At 32.4% G+C, this 18,743-nt stretch overlaps 1 protein-coding gene across 1 annotated transcript in view; it reads right to left on the reverse strand.

Moving 5' to 3' along the window:
- LOC129792650 (protein Wnt-1-like) overlaps window positions 1-15,691 on the reverse strand; it is a 28,836-nt gene extending 13,145 nt beyond the window's left edge. Inside the window, exons 1-2 of the mRNA XM_055831945.1 lie at window positions 14,960-15,691; window positions 10,375-10,983 (exon numbers count right to left, since the gene is read on the reverse strand). Of these exons, the coding sequence (XP_055687920.1) occupies window positions 10,375-10,562 (188 nt within the window). The 5' untranslated portion in view covers window positions 10,563-10,983; window positions 14,960-15,691. The remainder of the gene's footprint in view (window positions 1-10,374; window positions 10,984-14,959) is intronic.
- Between the last annotated feature and the right edge of the window lie 3,052 nt (window positions 15,692-18,743).

Raw genomic sequence — 18,743 nt, forward strand, 5'->3', positions numbered from 1 at the left:
AATGCAAATTCTAAACATCGCTCAACCGCATTGTGTCTAGTTGCAGGGATCTCGCCGTCCTCACCCTTTTATATCACGTTTCAAAAATATTTATCTTGCATTGTCAAAAGTGCTGACTACGAGAAAAATTTTCTGTAGAATCAGATGGATAAATAGACACTGTAGACAAGTAGAAGCATCCCCTTTTGGACCGCAGGTTTTATGTGAATGTGGCACGTGTTTACATGTCATAATTTAATTGGCTTAATTGGGGAATATGTATCAGTGTTTCTGCTACGTTTAATAGTCTAATCTCGAGATTGGCGATAAAATACCTCACGACTTTGCAATTTCATCCAGGGGGTAATATTTCATCTTTTAATCACGAAAAGTGGTGGTACTTCTCTTTGTTATATATTTTGTCTTAAAATGGATTGAGTTATTATGACTCACAAGGAAGAGTATAAGTCTTATCAATCTTTTTGTACGATTCATTTGGTCATTTGGTCAAGACACTCTATTGTTGATTTTTCTTTTAATTTATTTTCTTTTTTATATTTTTCTAAACATCAGAACCATCAGAAGGTTTTCTTATGAATAAATAAAAATTATTAAATTTCATAAATTAATATCTAAGAAAAGATCAGTAAGGAAAATGAGCTGCATTACAATCAATACTAAAAGCAAACGAGGAGAAAACTTAAGGCGTCTCACTAGTAACAAGGGAACATTACATTTCGTCTAAAACGGATGTGGTTCGTTTTTTCCCAAGATGATTTCTTGAAAAGTGATAAAAAAAACTTGTGAAAAATACATATAACTGGAAGTTTACTAGAAATTCATTTTGAAAATATTAAATTTAACGATAGTTATTCGTGATCTGTAATTGCAAATATTTCCAGTTTTTGGTTAAAATTAAATATTACTTAAAAGCGATTCTAGTTAAAAGTCTGTTGTAATATTTTGTACAGATTTTTATTAAATTTTATAGAAACTTTCCTGAAAAAAAATTAATCACATCCGTCCTGAACAAAATGTAATGTGCCCTTGTCAGGAAAAATCATTCGCGGACTTTATAATTATGATAAATGGCAACAAATTTATTCTTATGCTGTTGCTTTGAACATGTGGACCAAGCAGATGACATTATGAATAATTCTTTACTAAGTGCTTGCGTTTTCCGTTTTTTGGGGTGGAAAACAAATAGGGCAGGACTGGAGATTAAGTTATGCGCCATTCATTGACGAGGATGTATTTTTGTTGTAAAAAAAAAATGCAGAGAAAAATAATCCAAGACAAGATTCTTGAAGAAGCAGAAGTTGTCTAAATAGTAAGGAAGAATAAAGATTGTAAAGTCTATTAGCAGGGATGATAAGAAAGCATTTTCCACTTCATTAGATTATTTATTAGATAAGAAATTTAATTGATTGTGGTAAATTGAATGCAATTCGAGTGAATTTATGTAACAATATCGCATTGATTTAGTTTCTTCAGCAAAGCGTCCAAGGATTCCATCTCATAGGTATCATAAAAAAAATAAAGAAAAACATCTGTGAGAATAAGATGAGTTTGACTCCATGGAAGGGTATATACCTATCGTAAAAATATCTTTTGATGTTTGCGCTTTCATTTCCTTTCTCACCTTTTTGACCAAACGCTCTTCTCTATTCACTGTAATTACATATTTAGTCAAGGCATCTTCTACCAAATACACCGAAGATTTTTTTTCTTCATTCTTCAATAGGAAATCTAGTTCATTTTGTTAAATTCCCATTTCAGTGAAAATGATCAGAAATAATAAACATTAATTAATGATAATTGAGGGTATACATATCTCCAAATGCCCGGAATTTCTCGTAGTGTGTATTTTTCATTGATGAAACGGATGAAGAAACCATCTGGAAGCGAAATTTCTAACGCAGTTACTGTACACAATTTGCTGACTATCGTAAATTTTGTGCTTTTTAGGTGAAAAATTTTAAAATATTCACACTTATAGATAAAAAAGACAAAAAGCAGAAGTTTTTCTTAAGATTGTGTAGTTTTTACTCGCTCTAAGATTATATAAAACGGACATGTAATTACATATGTATGCATGTTTTCATCAATTTTGGTTTTATTTGGTTTCTATTGTAGTGGTTTCAAATTTTAAATGTTATTCAAAATCCTAGATAAACTTATGCAATTATCAGTAATTATATAATTCAATGTTTTCGTTTTTATAAAAGAATATTTTGTGAAAAAATATACTTGAACTTTTCTGATTATTTTCCTGTACATATATATACCTATATTTTGTTACATATATAGATAGTGGAGTTTGCTATTTAATGACGCATCAACAGTTGAATTTTTTTCTATCTTAGAACGAATAAACTCGTGGAAGTGATTAAAAGCCGAATTTTATAAACATTTTTACTATATTGATGGCTCTATGTAAGATAATCATTACGAAGTATCCATTCAGAAACTTCAGATTGTATAAGATTTAAATGTATAAATTTTGTACATATTCATTGTAATTTACTTATAGATTTTGCAACATTAAAAACTAAATACATAGCTCCCGTAAGTTGTCAGTTTACCTGTACATTTACGTGGAATCTCAAGAAAAAAGGAAGAAACTGGTTTGCTGCGAAGAAAATTATATATAATGGACAAAATAAAAGATTTATTCTGCCAATATGTGAAACAGGGAAATATTTCATTTATAATCTCGTTCAGTCTCTTGCCTTATTTCCCTCCACGCACGATCGTCGTTTTAAATGATTTTTTTGTATAATTTTTACAAGTTTGCTACAAATGAGATAATTTTAAAACCACAGTTTTGTCAGATTTTACTTTGTCAAAGCTCTTCGTAAATGTACGATTTCAAATCAAAAACTAATTTTGTATCCAGGTGGTTCCATTAAGAAAATATAGCATGGTCGTTTTATGTTGCTGCTCTTGATCTCCTTTGAGTAAAGTAATAAACGACTAAGAAAGTTTTTAAAAGCTCTCAAAAATATGAAAATGAATAATAATTTATGAAAGTATTAATGACTAATGGGGGGTGGACTGAAGGGGGGTGCTGTGTATTACAAAGAAATCTGTTAGTAACTTTGCTGCAACATATCCAATATATTCAGCTATGTATATTAATATCCGTTTAGCTATTTAGTAAACGAAATATAAAAGTTCCTGAGAAAATAGCAAAATTCCTTTATAGGTAGGTGCCGTAATATAGATAAGAAATATATTGTTCTTAACATCTATTTAAGACAATTTGAGAGGAGATCGTGCCTCAAATTCATATTAATTTTCTTCTATATTAGACGAAGAAGATACCTATGGTGGATAATGAAAAAAAAATCTTTTTTTTTTAATTCCACTTTTTTGATTCTCCTTAAGTGAGTGCTGATACACCCGATGAGGCCACAAAGTAAAGTTTTGAATTGAAGTTCTCAATTAATATGCCTTCTACCTTCACTGCTCACAATTCCCCACCATCAATCCTTTTGCCTTCTTGTCGTCTTATAAGTGCTAAAGAGGCCACTTCTCGGGGGAGATCCATTCACCAGTGACTCGAGAAGATGTGCTATCTTTTAATTACATCTTCGCCGTGTGGTGAAGGAGGTGCCGCCATGGAAATTTCGCCACTGAAGAGTTGAAACACACCCAGACGATTTATGAATATTGCGCCCCGAAAAAAGATGTAGCACTCATTATCTTGCACTCAAGTAATGCTATAATTGAGCCAAAAATGGAAGGTGAGAAGCTTGATAGATTTGCATGATATTTACAAGGATATTGTAAATACCCGTATTATGCAAAAATAATAGTGTGAGTGATGGCTAAAAGAATAAATTTGACTTGAGCATAATTTACCTTTTAAAAACTCATAATAAATGTTCATTGGACGATAACCCTATATTATTAATAGCTCCTATGTAATTATTTCCTCAATCTAATGTTCTTTTACTCCCACATTGAATGATAAATTTTGGCATATAATAGTTTTTCTGTAGGTGTGTCTTCAGGGAAGAAAATAAAATTGAAACTAACCCCATTTCATGAGAAATTATTTTTTAAGTAAATTAACAAAATGCATTTTGAGAAAAATTATTAGAGATTAATAGGTGGGTGCGAGTGCGCTCTTTTGGGCCATTTTCAAGGAGTCAAATGTATAGCTCCTTTATGATTTATGTGCATTGTATGTGCTCCCATATCTACCCGCAGAGGACGTTCCCGTGACTGCTGTTCCAGTGCGTGGTAATCATTTCTTAATTTATATAAATTGCATACGTTAATCCACTATCCGCCATGAAATGAGAGCGAGAAGATGGAAATTCATCTGAAAATTTGTACGTGAATCCGTGATAAAAAAAATTCTTCAGACGGGTAATTGAAATAAAATTTATGACCTCACAGAGATATGCTCTTCTGTATAAATGGATAAATCATATATGTCGTCGATTTTTTTCTTCGTGAATCTATATAGTATCATGGAACCCACTTCTCCGTCCCACCAACATATCAGTTTGTGAGAAAATCGTGACTCTACATTTAATAACACACTCTGTGGTGTTTTGTTAGTGCAATTTGTGTCAAGTCTATGAAAAATCCTAAACATTCACGTATAGGTGTTCCTACTTGTAAAGTAAGCAATTGATGTACCTGTCCTGAGTTACTATTATATAGTAAAAAGTTCACATAATAAAGAAAGTTATAACATGACCCTAAAATATACATGAAATACAGAATTTTAGTAACTGCATTACATTTATGACTGTTTATGGACTCTGTTCAAATTAAATTTCAAATAAAGAGCAAGATTTGAAGAGAAAGAAGTCTCTTCGAGATTTTACTAGAAGAAGATAGATCCCTTGGTGGCAGAAATTTCGGCTACCTTAAATTGACAGATTAGAAATTAAAAGCTAAGTCATTCTAGTCTAAATCTTTTGTTTAGGTTTAAGAAAATGTAAGTAGAGAGAGGGTCCAGCAAACATTTTTTGTGGTCTAATAATTTTATGCAGGCTTTACAGTTTTGGATCAGAATACGTACTTGGCCATCATTGCGCATAAAAAAATCAGTCTGACCTAACTTTAAAGCCTTGAAAGTCTGACCTAAAAAAACTTAGGCCTGGTTAAAAAAAAAATGAATTCTAGCTTTATAAACTTAAGTTTCTTCTAAAAAAGCTTGGCTTAATTAAAAAAAAACTTTTACTCATTTTTAAAAAATTAGGCCTAGACTAAAAAACTTAGACCTAGGTGTAGAAACTTAAGCCTTACTTTAAAAAAGCTCAGTTTGGTTTAAGAAAATTTAAACTTAAAACTTAGACCGGACGTAGTAGTGAATTTCAATCATTGATTCAACAAGAACGTAAAATCTAAAATTTTATATACATATATATAATATTATGCAAAATTTTTTATATTCTACATTACTGTTATGTTCTATGATGCATATTGAAATGTATGTATATATACATACACAAATTGATTTTGAAAAGGTCATCTATGCCAATTTAGTTAGTCTCGTCGAAAGACTTCCAAACATACAATTTACAAACAAATAAATCACGAATCTCGATGAAAAATTCAGGTCCAGTGAGAAAAGTATAATTAATAAATTTAATATTCTAATGCAGAGATATACAAGTCTCATCTCAAGTTTATTTCAAGTGCACATGAGATGATATTTTGCTTTGGCAAAATCGTAAAAAGTCCAATCTTTTATGACTCTCTGCTCCATCAAAGTTTGTGTCTAAAAGTAATCTCTCCTCATATTTCATCTCAAATCTCTACAACTCTAAACATCTTCATTTTAAACTTTCTGTCAATACATATGCCCAGTATATGCTTCCTTCGTCCATCACTTTACAGACAACCATTATGGGACACTTTGACGATGATATCACTTGGTGGGAGATGACTTTAAGACTTATTAACTTATTTTTTCTGGCAATAAACACTCCATGAGAATTTAAAATTCAAGTCTGGCCTCATGTGGGACATATTTTATTGGGATGGGAGATTTTTGCCAATTCTGTGGTGAGAGTCAGTGTTGATAAAATTGCCTTTTAACTTGTTTTATTCTCTTCATTTTAGCTAAAAGGTAAGATCACGCTTCCTTACTATTCTTTGTTTATGAATACTAATAGTGGAAGCCAAGTACAACTAGCTCACATATTAAATGATTATTTTTTAGTAAATCGATATCAAGTAATTAAACTATAGAATTAAATAATATTTATTTATTAATTATTTCTTAAGGTCCCCTTAAGTGTGGATAAGGTTTTTGTGGGCGTAATTAAGAATTTCTCTGTAGGTTATCTGGCCAAATCGATGCTAATTTAAATAAAATACAAAAATATTTTTTTAATGTAATGAGAAATTATTTCTTCCCTGTAGATGATTTAATGTACAATTAACTTTGAAAAAAGGTAAAATTTAATGGCTCTATCGAGTCAGGTCTCCAAGTGAGATTAAAATAAAGTCGGGTGTTCCAAGGTACTTTGTACAATCCTATGGTAGCATCTTTTGCGTGGTGTTGAGAAGAAGATATTTCAATAAATTTGCACAATTTATATCTTGACGATTGGCAAATGCTTGGAACTAATGAGAAGTTAATGTACAATCTACGCAAATATTCACCTTTTAAAAAATAATTAATAATTACAAAATATAAATTAACAGTAGAAATTGAATCGCGACTCATGTGGTCGTGTCATTCCTCCGCATATCTTCTTTTGCATTTCTTCTCTACACCAAAAAAAAAAAACTCACAAACAAACCAGTCAGTTTGCCAAGAGTTTCTGCATAGATTGCAATCGATGCTGTATTAAATTGATAATTGCATATACAAACAACAAGTCCCATAAAAAAAATCTCATTTTCCTTCCTTCTTCATTACTCAATGAGCAACAACAAAAAAAGAGAATCACCAATTTTATTCAATGATTTTCCAAAGATGATACGATGTCCATAAATTACCTTCGCGTCCACCCAACCAACGCACAATTCCATCTGATCAGCTAATTAATAACAAATTTATCCAAGATGTTCATAATTTCCACTAATAAATGTATTTTTTCAGAAAGATTTTATAGAGAGAAATTAAGAGAGAGAGAGACACAGAAAAAAAGAGATTCTGGTGGTGTCAGAGCGTATTTTTCACACTTGAGTCTCGTAAAACGCCAGGATTTGGTGCCTTCTCTTCACTCTTCATCCCATCAAGCGTTTTGTTTACATTCACAGAATTGAAAATTCAGACGCACAATTCAATTACCAAATGAGTAGGTATATTAAGTAGATACCCAAGGAGGAAGGGAATTCTTATAAACATTTTCTTTATAATCAGAGTTAAGAAAAAAGTGAGATTTTTTTTCGAAAGGTGATTTAATAAATTGTTTTCTTATAATACCTTTCATATGAGTTTTATGAAAAGTTTTTTTTTTTTTTTTAATTGTAGGTGCTCATAGATCTTAAAACTATCTGGGAAGTCACAAGATCTTAATATTTCTCATTCAAATTCGGCATTGTACGTTTTTTAAGCTAGGCTCTAATTTTAGGGCTAGGTTTAAGTGTTAACAACCTAAGCTTAAGTTTTCTTATTGATGTACCTCAGGGCAAGAATTTTCAATAAATCTCAAAATCTAATCTCTCACCAGATAAGTGCTATGTATTCAATCCAAGTGACATCCAACATTGTGGAGCAACTTGGATAAAATCTTCCTAATTTTTTTCCCCAATTTTACCCAAATTGTGATGAAAAAGACGAAAGAAAAAAAAAGTGGGGAAAATGGTATTTATACCTGTTGTATAAGACATGAAGAGATAAACACACATTACTAGTAAATGAATTCCAGACTCCACATCGTCATCATTAGCAACATTTCTCATTGTGCGTATAGGAAGAAAATCCTCCATCGCACTTAAGAAGCATATTAATACCCTAAGAAATTTTTCACGGTTCATTGTGAGAAATAAAATGCTCTGGAATTTGTGGCCCTTCAAGACTCCTTCCTTTTCTTATTTCCTTGAGGTTCTCCCGGCTTTTGTGTACAATTTATGCCATAGAGAGTGTGTTCACTCGAGCCCATGACATCGAGAAATCATTAGAAAATTATCCCTCACACCGTGTAGAAGGGGTGTGTGCGCTAGAGCGATGAATTGGAGGGACAAGAATTTGAATTTAACATCAAAAATCACTCGCTTTTGTGAAATGATAGGAGGATGAATTTTTCTTTTAATGGAAGTTATTAAAATTCCTCAGAGATTGAGAAGATCATGGGGATTTTTATCCCATTGTCCACACTGTCCAGACACTACTCGATCACTTTCCTCACTCAGGATTCATCTTACATACATATGTATATTTGTCTGATATTGAAACTAGAAGAGTGGTGTCTACAATAATTATCAGGTGATTAGGGCGGGATCGAATGGCCATTCAAGAGCTATGATAAAAATGGGTGGAAGAATAGAGAATGTATATGATAGTCAGTCGAATGTAATTTAATTGATAGATATGAATTGGAGGACTGTATCAAATAGAATGAATGTGAGAGGATAGGGATAGTGGAGGTGAAAGAAGTAAGAATGCTTCGAAAGATCCTCTAGCTATTTAAGCTCGCTATTTCGGTGAAAATTATTAACTTTTTTATCGATTTCCTTTTTTTTCCTCCCCCGTATAAGCTTGAATAAACTCCTTTATGAAAGGGGAGTGAGTGGAGGATAGTGGGAGGTATCTTAGAATCTGTAGGAAGGTGGACAATTTCTTAAAAATCTTTTAATATCATTAGCTCATTGATTTTGTCAACATTTTGCAATTTTTCTGTATAAAGCAATACTTTCGACTATCATTTATGATGATTTAATTAAAAATAGTTGCTAACATAAGAGGGTTTCAGTAGTTCTGAAAATAAATTGATATTATGGTGATTCTTCCAAAATATTAAACAAAAATTGTGCACCATGTGTACACACCCCACACTGGTGGAGTAAACCATAAAATTCTCTTATATCCCGGAGTCCTGAAAATTTAAATGAAAATTTATTCTGCTTTTAGGGGTTTTGATAAAATTAAAATCCACTGAATTCGACAATGTGGAAAAATTGCGGACGACAACATAAAAATGATTACATGCATCATTAACATTACCCACTACCCGGAAAATCCTAGCTAATGGAGTTGGGAGAGTCATTATTGTCACAATCAATTGTCCAGTGGTGGACTCCCTGCCAACATTTTCATGTAGAAGTTTCATTGTAACAATAATGGGTCCTCTGCTTTAATTGTTTCACTCTAGTTTTGCATTTGGATGCCATACTTGCAAGGAATATTGCTGTACTCGGTGGAGATTGGCATATTTTTGCAGCACGGGGTTAATTTAAATTGCTCTCAAACCCAGAGCAAAACCATTAAAAGCATGCCGTGTCAAGATGGAAAAGAGACAAGGAGAAAAAGAATCCAATAAACCATACTCTCTTTCTCATGGTAAAGGGACAATTGCCGGACGTTGTTCACATCTGGCTCCTGGCTATGTGGATGACTCGACCGTCTAATATCGCAAATTTCTTTACCGCACAATCACATTAAATATTGGTCTCCCTCAACCACAAATTCCTCCCGGTGCCCCCGTTGTGTTTGACTTCTATACCGAGATTCCATACATAGTTTTGCTTTCTTGCAATGCTCAGCAATTTGTAAGAAAAATTAAGATTTTCCGAGGGAAATTGAAATATTTGAAAAATTCTTAATTTATCTTCAATTTCATTCATAAATGTAATTTTTTAAAAATTAAATTGATAGGATTGATTTATTTACCCGTTTAAAAAATGTCTTAAAGGTGTTAATAAACGTCAAACGTTAAAAAAGAAATGTCAAACATTATACAAAGATCAAACGTTATATATAAAAATGCCTCAAGCTTTTGAATAAGGTCAAAGAACGTTAGAACGTCAAACGTTAGAACAGAACACTTCTCCGAAAATGCTTGAAATATATTATTAAACGTCAAACGTTAAGAAAGAATTGTCAAGCTTTGCAACAACAAAACTTTCTATATAAAAATGATTTAAACTATTAAATAACGTCAACTCTTGTAGAGAAATGTTAAACGTTAGAAGAGAAACGTCAATCAAACGTCAAATGAATGTATCTATTGTATTTTTTTCGAATTTAAAAAAATATATTTAAAAAAAATTAATTCAAATTTCTATATACACCAATGCATCACCTAAGCATCTATGTAAAGATTCGTTTTTTTTTATCAGCCTGGCTGTGTTTATATATGAATAGCCTGTGCCGATATAAAAGTGTCGACGAGTGAGTCATGGGAGTAAATTGGACAAGCTGTGGGATACCATTGGGATGCTAATAAATAATAAAGTGTGGAATTCACAACTCACCACCAGCTCGACGAGGTCAAATCCACGAGCACCGTCAGCAGGAGGAATATGAAGCCCATTGCTGAAACGTGAGGTTTCTTCATCTTCCTGGTACTCCTCCTCGAGATGGTGGTCGCCGTGGTGCCTTCCCCACACTCTGCCGTTCCGCTCAATTTGTCATTCGATATTTTCACATATATTCGGGTCATATTTGCTATTTATTTGTTGGGCAACAAGATTTAAGTGTCCGAAGGGTGGAGAAGGTCCAAATGCGCCAGTTGTCGATTTACACCCGCTCACGACCCCTTCTTCCCGCGTCTCTGCACACAAATTATGTATGTATATATAACTTTTATAGTCTTTTCCCGCACAAGAGAATTTTGTGTTTTTTTTTGTGGACGTTAAAAACAATCCACAACCACTCTACACAGCTTTACAATTACTTTTGCCGGAGCAATGCACATTATTCTTGAACTTCACATTGTGGAATTGCAGAGACAGAACTCTTTTGGCGCATTTCAGTGTATATAGATTCTTAATGTCTTTCGCGAATGATCGTTGAAGAATTGCCGATATCTGCTTTTGTATGTAGGTAATATTAGGAATCCAAAATGAGGTAAAAACGGGTTTCTGCAAATGAAAAAAAAAGAAATTAATTAGTTATGTTTTCTATATATTTTTTTGGCTGTACATAATTGCGAAAATTATATGTTTAATGCCCTAATTCAGGAGAATTCTTCTTCCTTGGCATACTTTTTATTCTATTTTTTTCTCATATATTTTCTAAAGCATCTTCTTTCGCAGATAAATGGTAAAATATGCTTTTTCAGCTATAGATGCTGAAGGAATCCAAAAAATTAGTTTAATATGAGAGACAGCAGATGGATGGTACAGTGATACTTATTAATATAATCTGTAAGAAATTCCATTCATGCCAATCTCTGGGTGGAAATGTAGGGAAAATATCCCGCATGGGGACACAGAAGAAAGGCGCACCCCTCGAAAAATCCATGTTATTTATGACTCGTGCGAGGAAGAACAACAATGGTGGGTGCAATTTTAATCAAATCTCATATATTGACATTCCCATATTTTGCCCCAACATTCTTATCTACAGAGTTTCGTTTTTTTTGGCTCTTTCTCTCCACACAATCCCCCCAATGCTTCTGCCCGAAATTCCCCACAACCTCCCCCACAGCAGTTTGTGGATTTAACTCAAAACTCTTGCACTTAATGGGGACTCTCCGGTGGTGTGTGGGTGTGTTGGTGACAATGAAATTGAAAATAAGTCCTCAGTGCTGGGTGTTTTATGCCCACTAAATTATAAATTTGTTTGTCTGGACACCAACAAGGGGTGGAAAACTTGTAATCAAATATGTGTTTTATTACAACATATCCAGTATATTATGTTTTTTTATGGGAGAATTTGAAAATTTTCTTGCTTAAAAATTTTTACAAAATCTTAAAGTTACAGTATGTTCGGCTTAAGTCTTTTTTTAAATCAGGTTTAAGATTTTTATATGTAGCTTTTGGTTTTCAAGCTAGGAATAAATTTTCCAAACTAAGCCTAAGTTTTTCAAATTAAGCCTGAGTTTTTAAAGCTAGACCTAATTCTAATGTTTAAATGTTAGCTTAAGCTAAATCGAAGCAGAATGCATATTTGACGGATGATTACGAGCTTCAAAACTTCAAAATGCATTCATTGATAGATTCAACCTGACCTAACATAAAAACATTAAAATATCTTACCTTAAAAAACTTAAGAACGACATAGAATGTTAGAATTTACTTTGATAACTTAAGCTTGAACTTAGGAACAGATTTTTTAATATATCATAAAATCCTGAAACTAAAAGAAAAAATTAAAAAAAAAAAAAGATTTGCTAAGAAGTTCACCAATGAGATAAAGCAAAGGTAGAGCTGCAAAAGAGCTAGTTCTTTTTACATCAGTAGAGCGCAGTACGATTGGAACTTGTTAAATTTGAAAAGGAATTCAGGTTCTGCAAAAATAGGTACACTAAAAGAAATAATAGACCTTAAAAAACTTAAGTCTACCAATTTCCTTTATGAATTCCATTTCACACTCCGTCGCTTTTACTGAACCACTTTTCATTGACTTTCGCCTACAGCGCACTACACCCGCTTGTACCGATTTACTATTTCCCGCGCTCAGCACTACAGATTTTAGTGAAGTAGGTAGGTAGGATTTGAAATATATAATCCTCATACAACCCTTATTTACTTATTAGTTCACTGACTCCCAACTGACTCCTTTACTCATCCGCAAAACACGGTTTATATAAATTAAATATGGATATACACCTCTACCACAGAGTGGAACATGTGTTGCAAAGCCATTCAGGTTAATGTCCATCATACAAAATAATGCCATTTGTTCACCCCTTGGTGGTCAACAAACTTATACCATTAGGCAATATCTTCAATAGTTCTGGATATGATGGTCAGACGCCAAAAACGCTGATGATGTTGTGTGTGCCAAGTAAGAGATTATCTGTCTGGGCAGTGATTTGCATAAACTGTGGCAATGACCATAGCATCATCATCAATATTAATAATAATTTTCGGCCAGCAAATGGCTCGGATATTTGCAAGGTGGCCAAAGAACAAAGTTTGTAGACGTATTAATGTGGGCCGGGAATATGAGGTGCGGGCCATTTACTGCCACAGCTCCTCCTGGACACATTTTCGCCTCGAGGGCGTCATAGCACCCAATGCCGTGGAGTTAATGAAGTGGAAATGAGTGATTTATTTACTAACAGATGCACTCTCTAAATACATACTCCCCATGGGTGAACATGATAATTTTGCGCAATTTAGTTGGACTTACCTACTTGAGAATTTGTGGATTATGTAAATAATGCCAAGAGAGTGTGAGACCGTGTATCCCGGTTTGTAAGAAAAACATGCATCTCAAGGCTCCGTGAGGAAGTTCTATGGCTTCAGGATGGTATATACATACATTAAGTAGGGGAACGGGCGGGGGAGAGATTGAGATTTTGTTTAGAACAAACGCGACTCTCAAGATTTATTAGAATTCTCTTCATCAAATAACAACGATTTATATGTGAGATGGTAGTATTATAGGAAAATTTAACAGGAAATTGTGGTGTTTAAAAATTCGTTATTGTGCGGAATCTGCTAATTGGCATGAAATTTTCTCGCACAGATGGATAAACATTGCGTGTGTAGTGTATCATTCGTTGCTTTTTTTCCAGAGATTCTTTTTGGGGGAATTTTCAGAAATTAACCCCAAAGAGTTTTATTAGTTAATATATACTTCTGCAGAAAAATAGTTTATATTAATGAGTCACCTCAGTGAGTTATTTCCAATAAATCAATTTTTTACAAAATGTTATCATTAAAATAGAATATTTTGTTCTCTAAATTTATTTATATTGCACCTGTAAAAGTTTCCTAAGCAGCAGAAATTTTATAGGAAGATTGGTTAAGACAGAATACCACAGAAAGTCTCAAAATCGGTCAAGTATAACCTGAGATTATATTATTTTAAAATGTACCTATTCACTACAGGTCCACTAAAAAATATATTACGACCGAATCGCTAGACCGATTTAGAAAAAGTTATCGGAATTGGAAAGGGAATTCATTACCTTTAATTTGAGAAATTTTGAAAAAAAATCAATAAATTTTCAAGAATTTGCCTTTTTTTGAAAGGTGATAAATGCACATTTCTAAAACAGGTAAATTTTTAAAAATCAGCTAACCACAACCGGAGATATAGTCAGATTTCAATGCATATCAAGTGCAGTATAGGGCTCTCTTTCGAGACTTTAAAATATGAAAATTATACGTTTGGGATTATTATGATTACAATACTCATAAAAACACATAGGCATGTAAAATAAATAATCTAATTGTAAACAGATATTCCATCTCATCAACATTTGAATTAATTAATGCTTGTTTTCTTAGATATAAAACATAAACTTAGGATTTTTATTAAGTATTTCATAAATCTATGTTTTAAAATATTTCTTAAAGAAACGACATCCTAACATGGTTATGTACAATTTGAAGAGGTTAATAAGTACTTAATTGAATTTTAAAATAGGTTATAGAAACAGAATCATTTTGACCATGTTAGGTAATATGATAAGAAAAAATCAAAACGTCGCTGGACATTGTTTAAAAGTAACGTAATTTTTTTTACCTTTCTATTAATTTATTGTACGATATTATATCAAATTAAACGGTGAAGGATAACAATTTTGACAAAGGTATAATATCAAATTTAGCTAAAATTTTTCAATGAAAAAGTTCTTTTTCCACTCAACCCACACATCCTCTCTAATAATCTTTGTACTAATTTTTTGTCACTAAATCAATCGATTTATTAACAAATAAAAGACGTTTTGCTAATTATAGTAAAAAATTATCTATATATTCACAGATGTTTTTAATTAAAAAAAAACTCATTTATCCTTCTTTATGTTATATTCTTTGAAATATTAATTGAGATACATAGAGTCGTATGCAGAAGAAAGAAGAATGACAGTCACAAATGTAAAGAATTATGTATGTACATAGTGCAAAATTGAGTAATGAAAGTGACGACAAATGGTACCTTTTCTCTTTTTTTTCTCCTTTCACGCGAATATTTTTAGCTGGAATTACGGAGCGTCACACAGAGTTGATTTTGAGGAAATCTTGTTGGTGTAATTCCGACGATTACATCTGTTTATTCGGTTTACTTTCAGGCATACTCTTCGCTTCCATTACGTCTTCCCTAATCAATTTATATTTAAATCGTAAAATCCCAATCACCCAAACACAACACTGTCGTAGTGCACTTTAGAAACACTCCGGTTAAAATGGGAAGAATTTTCTCAAATGAAGCTGTGTGAATTCGCTAAGATAGTTTTCAATTCAATCACTTATATAAACCCTTTTTTTGGTCAATTAAATTGCATCCTTTGCAGGAGATTCTTTTTTTTTTTTCTTTATAAAAAATCCAGGAAAATCTCTTTTGCAATCACGCTCACTTTGAAAGAGGTCTTCCTCGTGCACTTTAATCAATTCACTCAATGAAAAAAAAATTCTGGCACACGATTCTCGAGCTACGTTTTACACATACAACATTCCTCGATAGAGACTCAGATCAGACTGAAAGCACGATAGAAGTGTGGTTGACTTGAAAGCCGGCGCACCAATTTCAACTTTGGTTTGCGTTTTCTTTTTCTGGAAGCACCGCGTCTCTTCCCACTTCATAACAAAGAAAACCCACTTCGGCATCCAAAATTTTCTGTTCTCTCTACAACCCAGCCCCACTGTCCAGGACGAGTGTCTCCAGTGAACTGAAGCTCTGCTGTTGACACGGCAGAGGAATGAAGAAATGCTAACGCAAGATGCAAGGCATGCGCCCCAAAAACAGCTTTATTCGGCATCGTTTAGGTTGCCCTTTCTCTTATTTCTTGAGACTATTATATTGTTTTATTGTGATCCTCTTTACTCTGAAATTTTTCTGATAGCCTTCTCAAAAACTACAATGTACATATTGGGAAAAAAACTTCGCTGTAAATCTGACTCAGAATGCTCAGAACAGGCGGATGCCCAACCCCGAGAAATCAGTACTTTTCGTGACGCAGCAGGTTCTTCCGATCAAAAGAAGGGATCAGTTTGCACAATTCCACTTGCAATCGAAAGTACATTTAATTAGCTCTCGATTGATCCCTATCTCATCATCGAAATAACATTATTAATATAAAAAAAGTTAAAGTGTTTCTCGGGAATCGGTCGAGATTGATCGAGATTCGAGAATTCCTCATACATTTTGGTCAACAAAAAGTGACTTTTCTTCACAGAAAAAGAGGTTATACCATCCGCTTGGCTCAGAATAAGAAAAGATTTTTAGAACTTTTTTTTGATTATAATGCATTTTTGTATTAAATTTTGTGCCTAATTAGATAGATTGATTTTAATTTTAATTCTTTCCTATAAATAGCATAAAAAATTAAATAAAGTAAGTAGAGGAGAGCGGGGTAAAGAAAGTTACAAAGAATTTAGGAAAAGCTCAAAATTAATATTTCTATAGGAAAGTTTCCACTCTGTAAATCTTTTTCAGATCATTTGGCTCTATCTCGCTGAGAAATATAATATTTTGAGCTTTTTCTTAATACCTTTGTGAATTCTTTTTACCCCTTTAAGCCCTATTCTTTAAGATTTTTTTGTACAAAGAGAAAGACTCCAAAACTTTTATTTTAATTTACATTTTAATAGTTTGCATTTAGTTTTTATTTTTTCTAAAACGAAATATTCGATAGTCTGATATATTTTTTCCTGTTTTTCATATATTTTTTTTCATTCAAGTATACCTGAATAATATTATGAAATTGTACCATCTTACATTTCTTTCAGTGAGTCTTTTGGTCTTTACCCATCTTCACCCACTTTTTAGCTCACATTTTACTTGAGTCTTTTTCTTTTCTAGGAAGGACAAAGGGTCGGTGTGGTTTATGATACCTTCATTACTTTCTTTCTTACCGGCTCAAAACGAAAAGTTTCTTTTTTTATGTAAAATAAGCCATTTACAAAATGGTCCATTTGGGACCATCATAGTTTTTTATTGGGGAAATGTAAATATTTTACGTAGAAGTATTAAGTAATTTAGGTAAGTGGTGAACTTTGGTGATTCAAAAGTAAGAAAATATATTTTCCTGCATTTTAGCTAAATTGTTTTTTTTTCCTAATAAAAAGGCATTAAAATGCATTAAATTAAATAAATTTGTGGTGTAAAATGAAATATTTTTCTTTCATGCGAACGTGAAAGGGTTAAAATAATACAAGGGAGTCATGTACCTAATTTTAAAAGAAGGAATCATTCAAAATATCTGTGGGTAGATTCAAATATGTAACGAATGTTTTTCTCTAAGATTCTTCTCACATTTTCTCCATTTTTGTGAATCTGTGTGTAAAAGTACCAAAAAAAAACGCGCTTTCCTGCATGTTTCCCAAAAGTAGAGAACAACTAGGAGAAAAATCGAAGGTAAAACACTGCGTTTCAGATCAGAATCTACCCACTGTAGTGAAGATTACTTAGGCACAAAAAGACAAAGCAATTGGATCGATTTTGATTAAAATCTTTTCTTTTCTTTCAAGATAAAAATTATTTAAGATGTTCTTAAATCTTTTTGTACCATAAAAGAAAAATAAAGAATAAAACAGTTTGAAAATTCTTTAAAGAGCACTTCAACAGTAAATTTTTCTTTAAAACACGATAAAAGAAACAAACAAACTACCAAAATCTTGAAAGATATTTCACAGAATACTAAATTGTATGAGAAGCGACCAAGAAAACTTTAAAATAGCTGTAATTACAGAAGAAATTCTTGAAATTTCAACGATTTTTTGGTCACTGAATACGACCCAATATCTGAATTTTGTTCTATTACTTAAAACACTTATAAGGATTTTCAAGAAATAAAATTAAGAATTGTTCTCAAAGCTTTCAATCCTTGACTTTCAATAGATAAATCGTTTTATAATAGATTTGATTTTTGGATTTTAAATTGGAATTTCTCTTAAAAGCTTTTTCATGTTTCCTTAAAGATAAGATTAAGCTGATCGAAATTTAGTTGCTATTTAGGCACAGAGTGGAAAATGACAATACTACAATATTATTAGGATTCTGTTAAAAATCTTGACAGATTGTTTCTTTCTTTAATCATCTTTTAACAGGAAAATTACTTTTCCAGGGCTCTTTAAAGATTATTCTGACTGTTTTCTTACAAAAACTTTTAAATCTTAAGTAAAGAAATGATTTTGAACAGAATCAATCTCAATTTAACTGAAGAAATAAAAGAATCAAAGATTTGATAAAAAAAACAGGGAAGCCTGAACTATATTTTAGAACTTCAAAAGAAAAATCAAAATTTAAGGATATTATTTATTTATTTAATCCACTTAGATACATTTTATACATTTTTTAAGATAAAAAGTTGTGTTAATCATGGAGATTTCTTTCTCATGATATTAAATAGTTGTAATATGTACACACACATATACATAACTATATAAATTGCATTATATGTATATAAATAACTTCTTTATGATGCCAATATGAAATCAATTAGCGATTTTGGCAGCATATATTAATTGCGGCAATCGCATTGAGAGAGAAACGGTGAGGGTAGGGTAGGGCATTTATAAAATCGAAAGAGAGGTAATTTTATTGATATGATCTGAGTGCATTGTCGTTTCTTCCACTGCTGGCTGGAGTGGAGTGGAGAGTATGTGTGCGCGCATCTCCCCGGTGATCGTGGCGGAAAGATGCCGTGGATGGGAGTGAGAAATGGACGGTGAGCTTTGGATGCGGCCGGCAAACGGAAACCGCTGCAAAGATCAAAGGAATG

Source organism: Lutzomyia longipalpis, chromosome 3, assembly GCF_024334085.1.
Source record: "Lutzomyia longipalpis isolate SR_M1_2022 chromosome 3, ASM2433408v1".
Classification (NCBI taxonomy): Eukaryota; Metazoa; Arthropoda; class Insecta; order Diptera; family Psychodidae; genus Lutzomyia; species Lutzomyia longipalpis.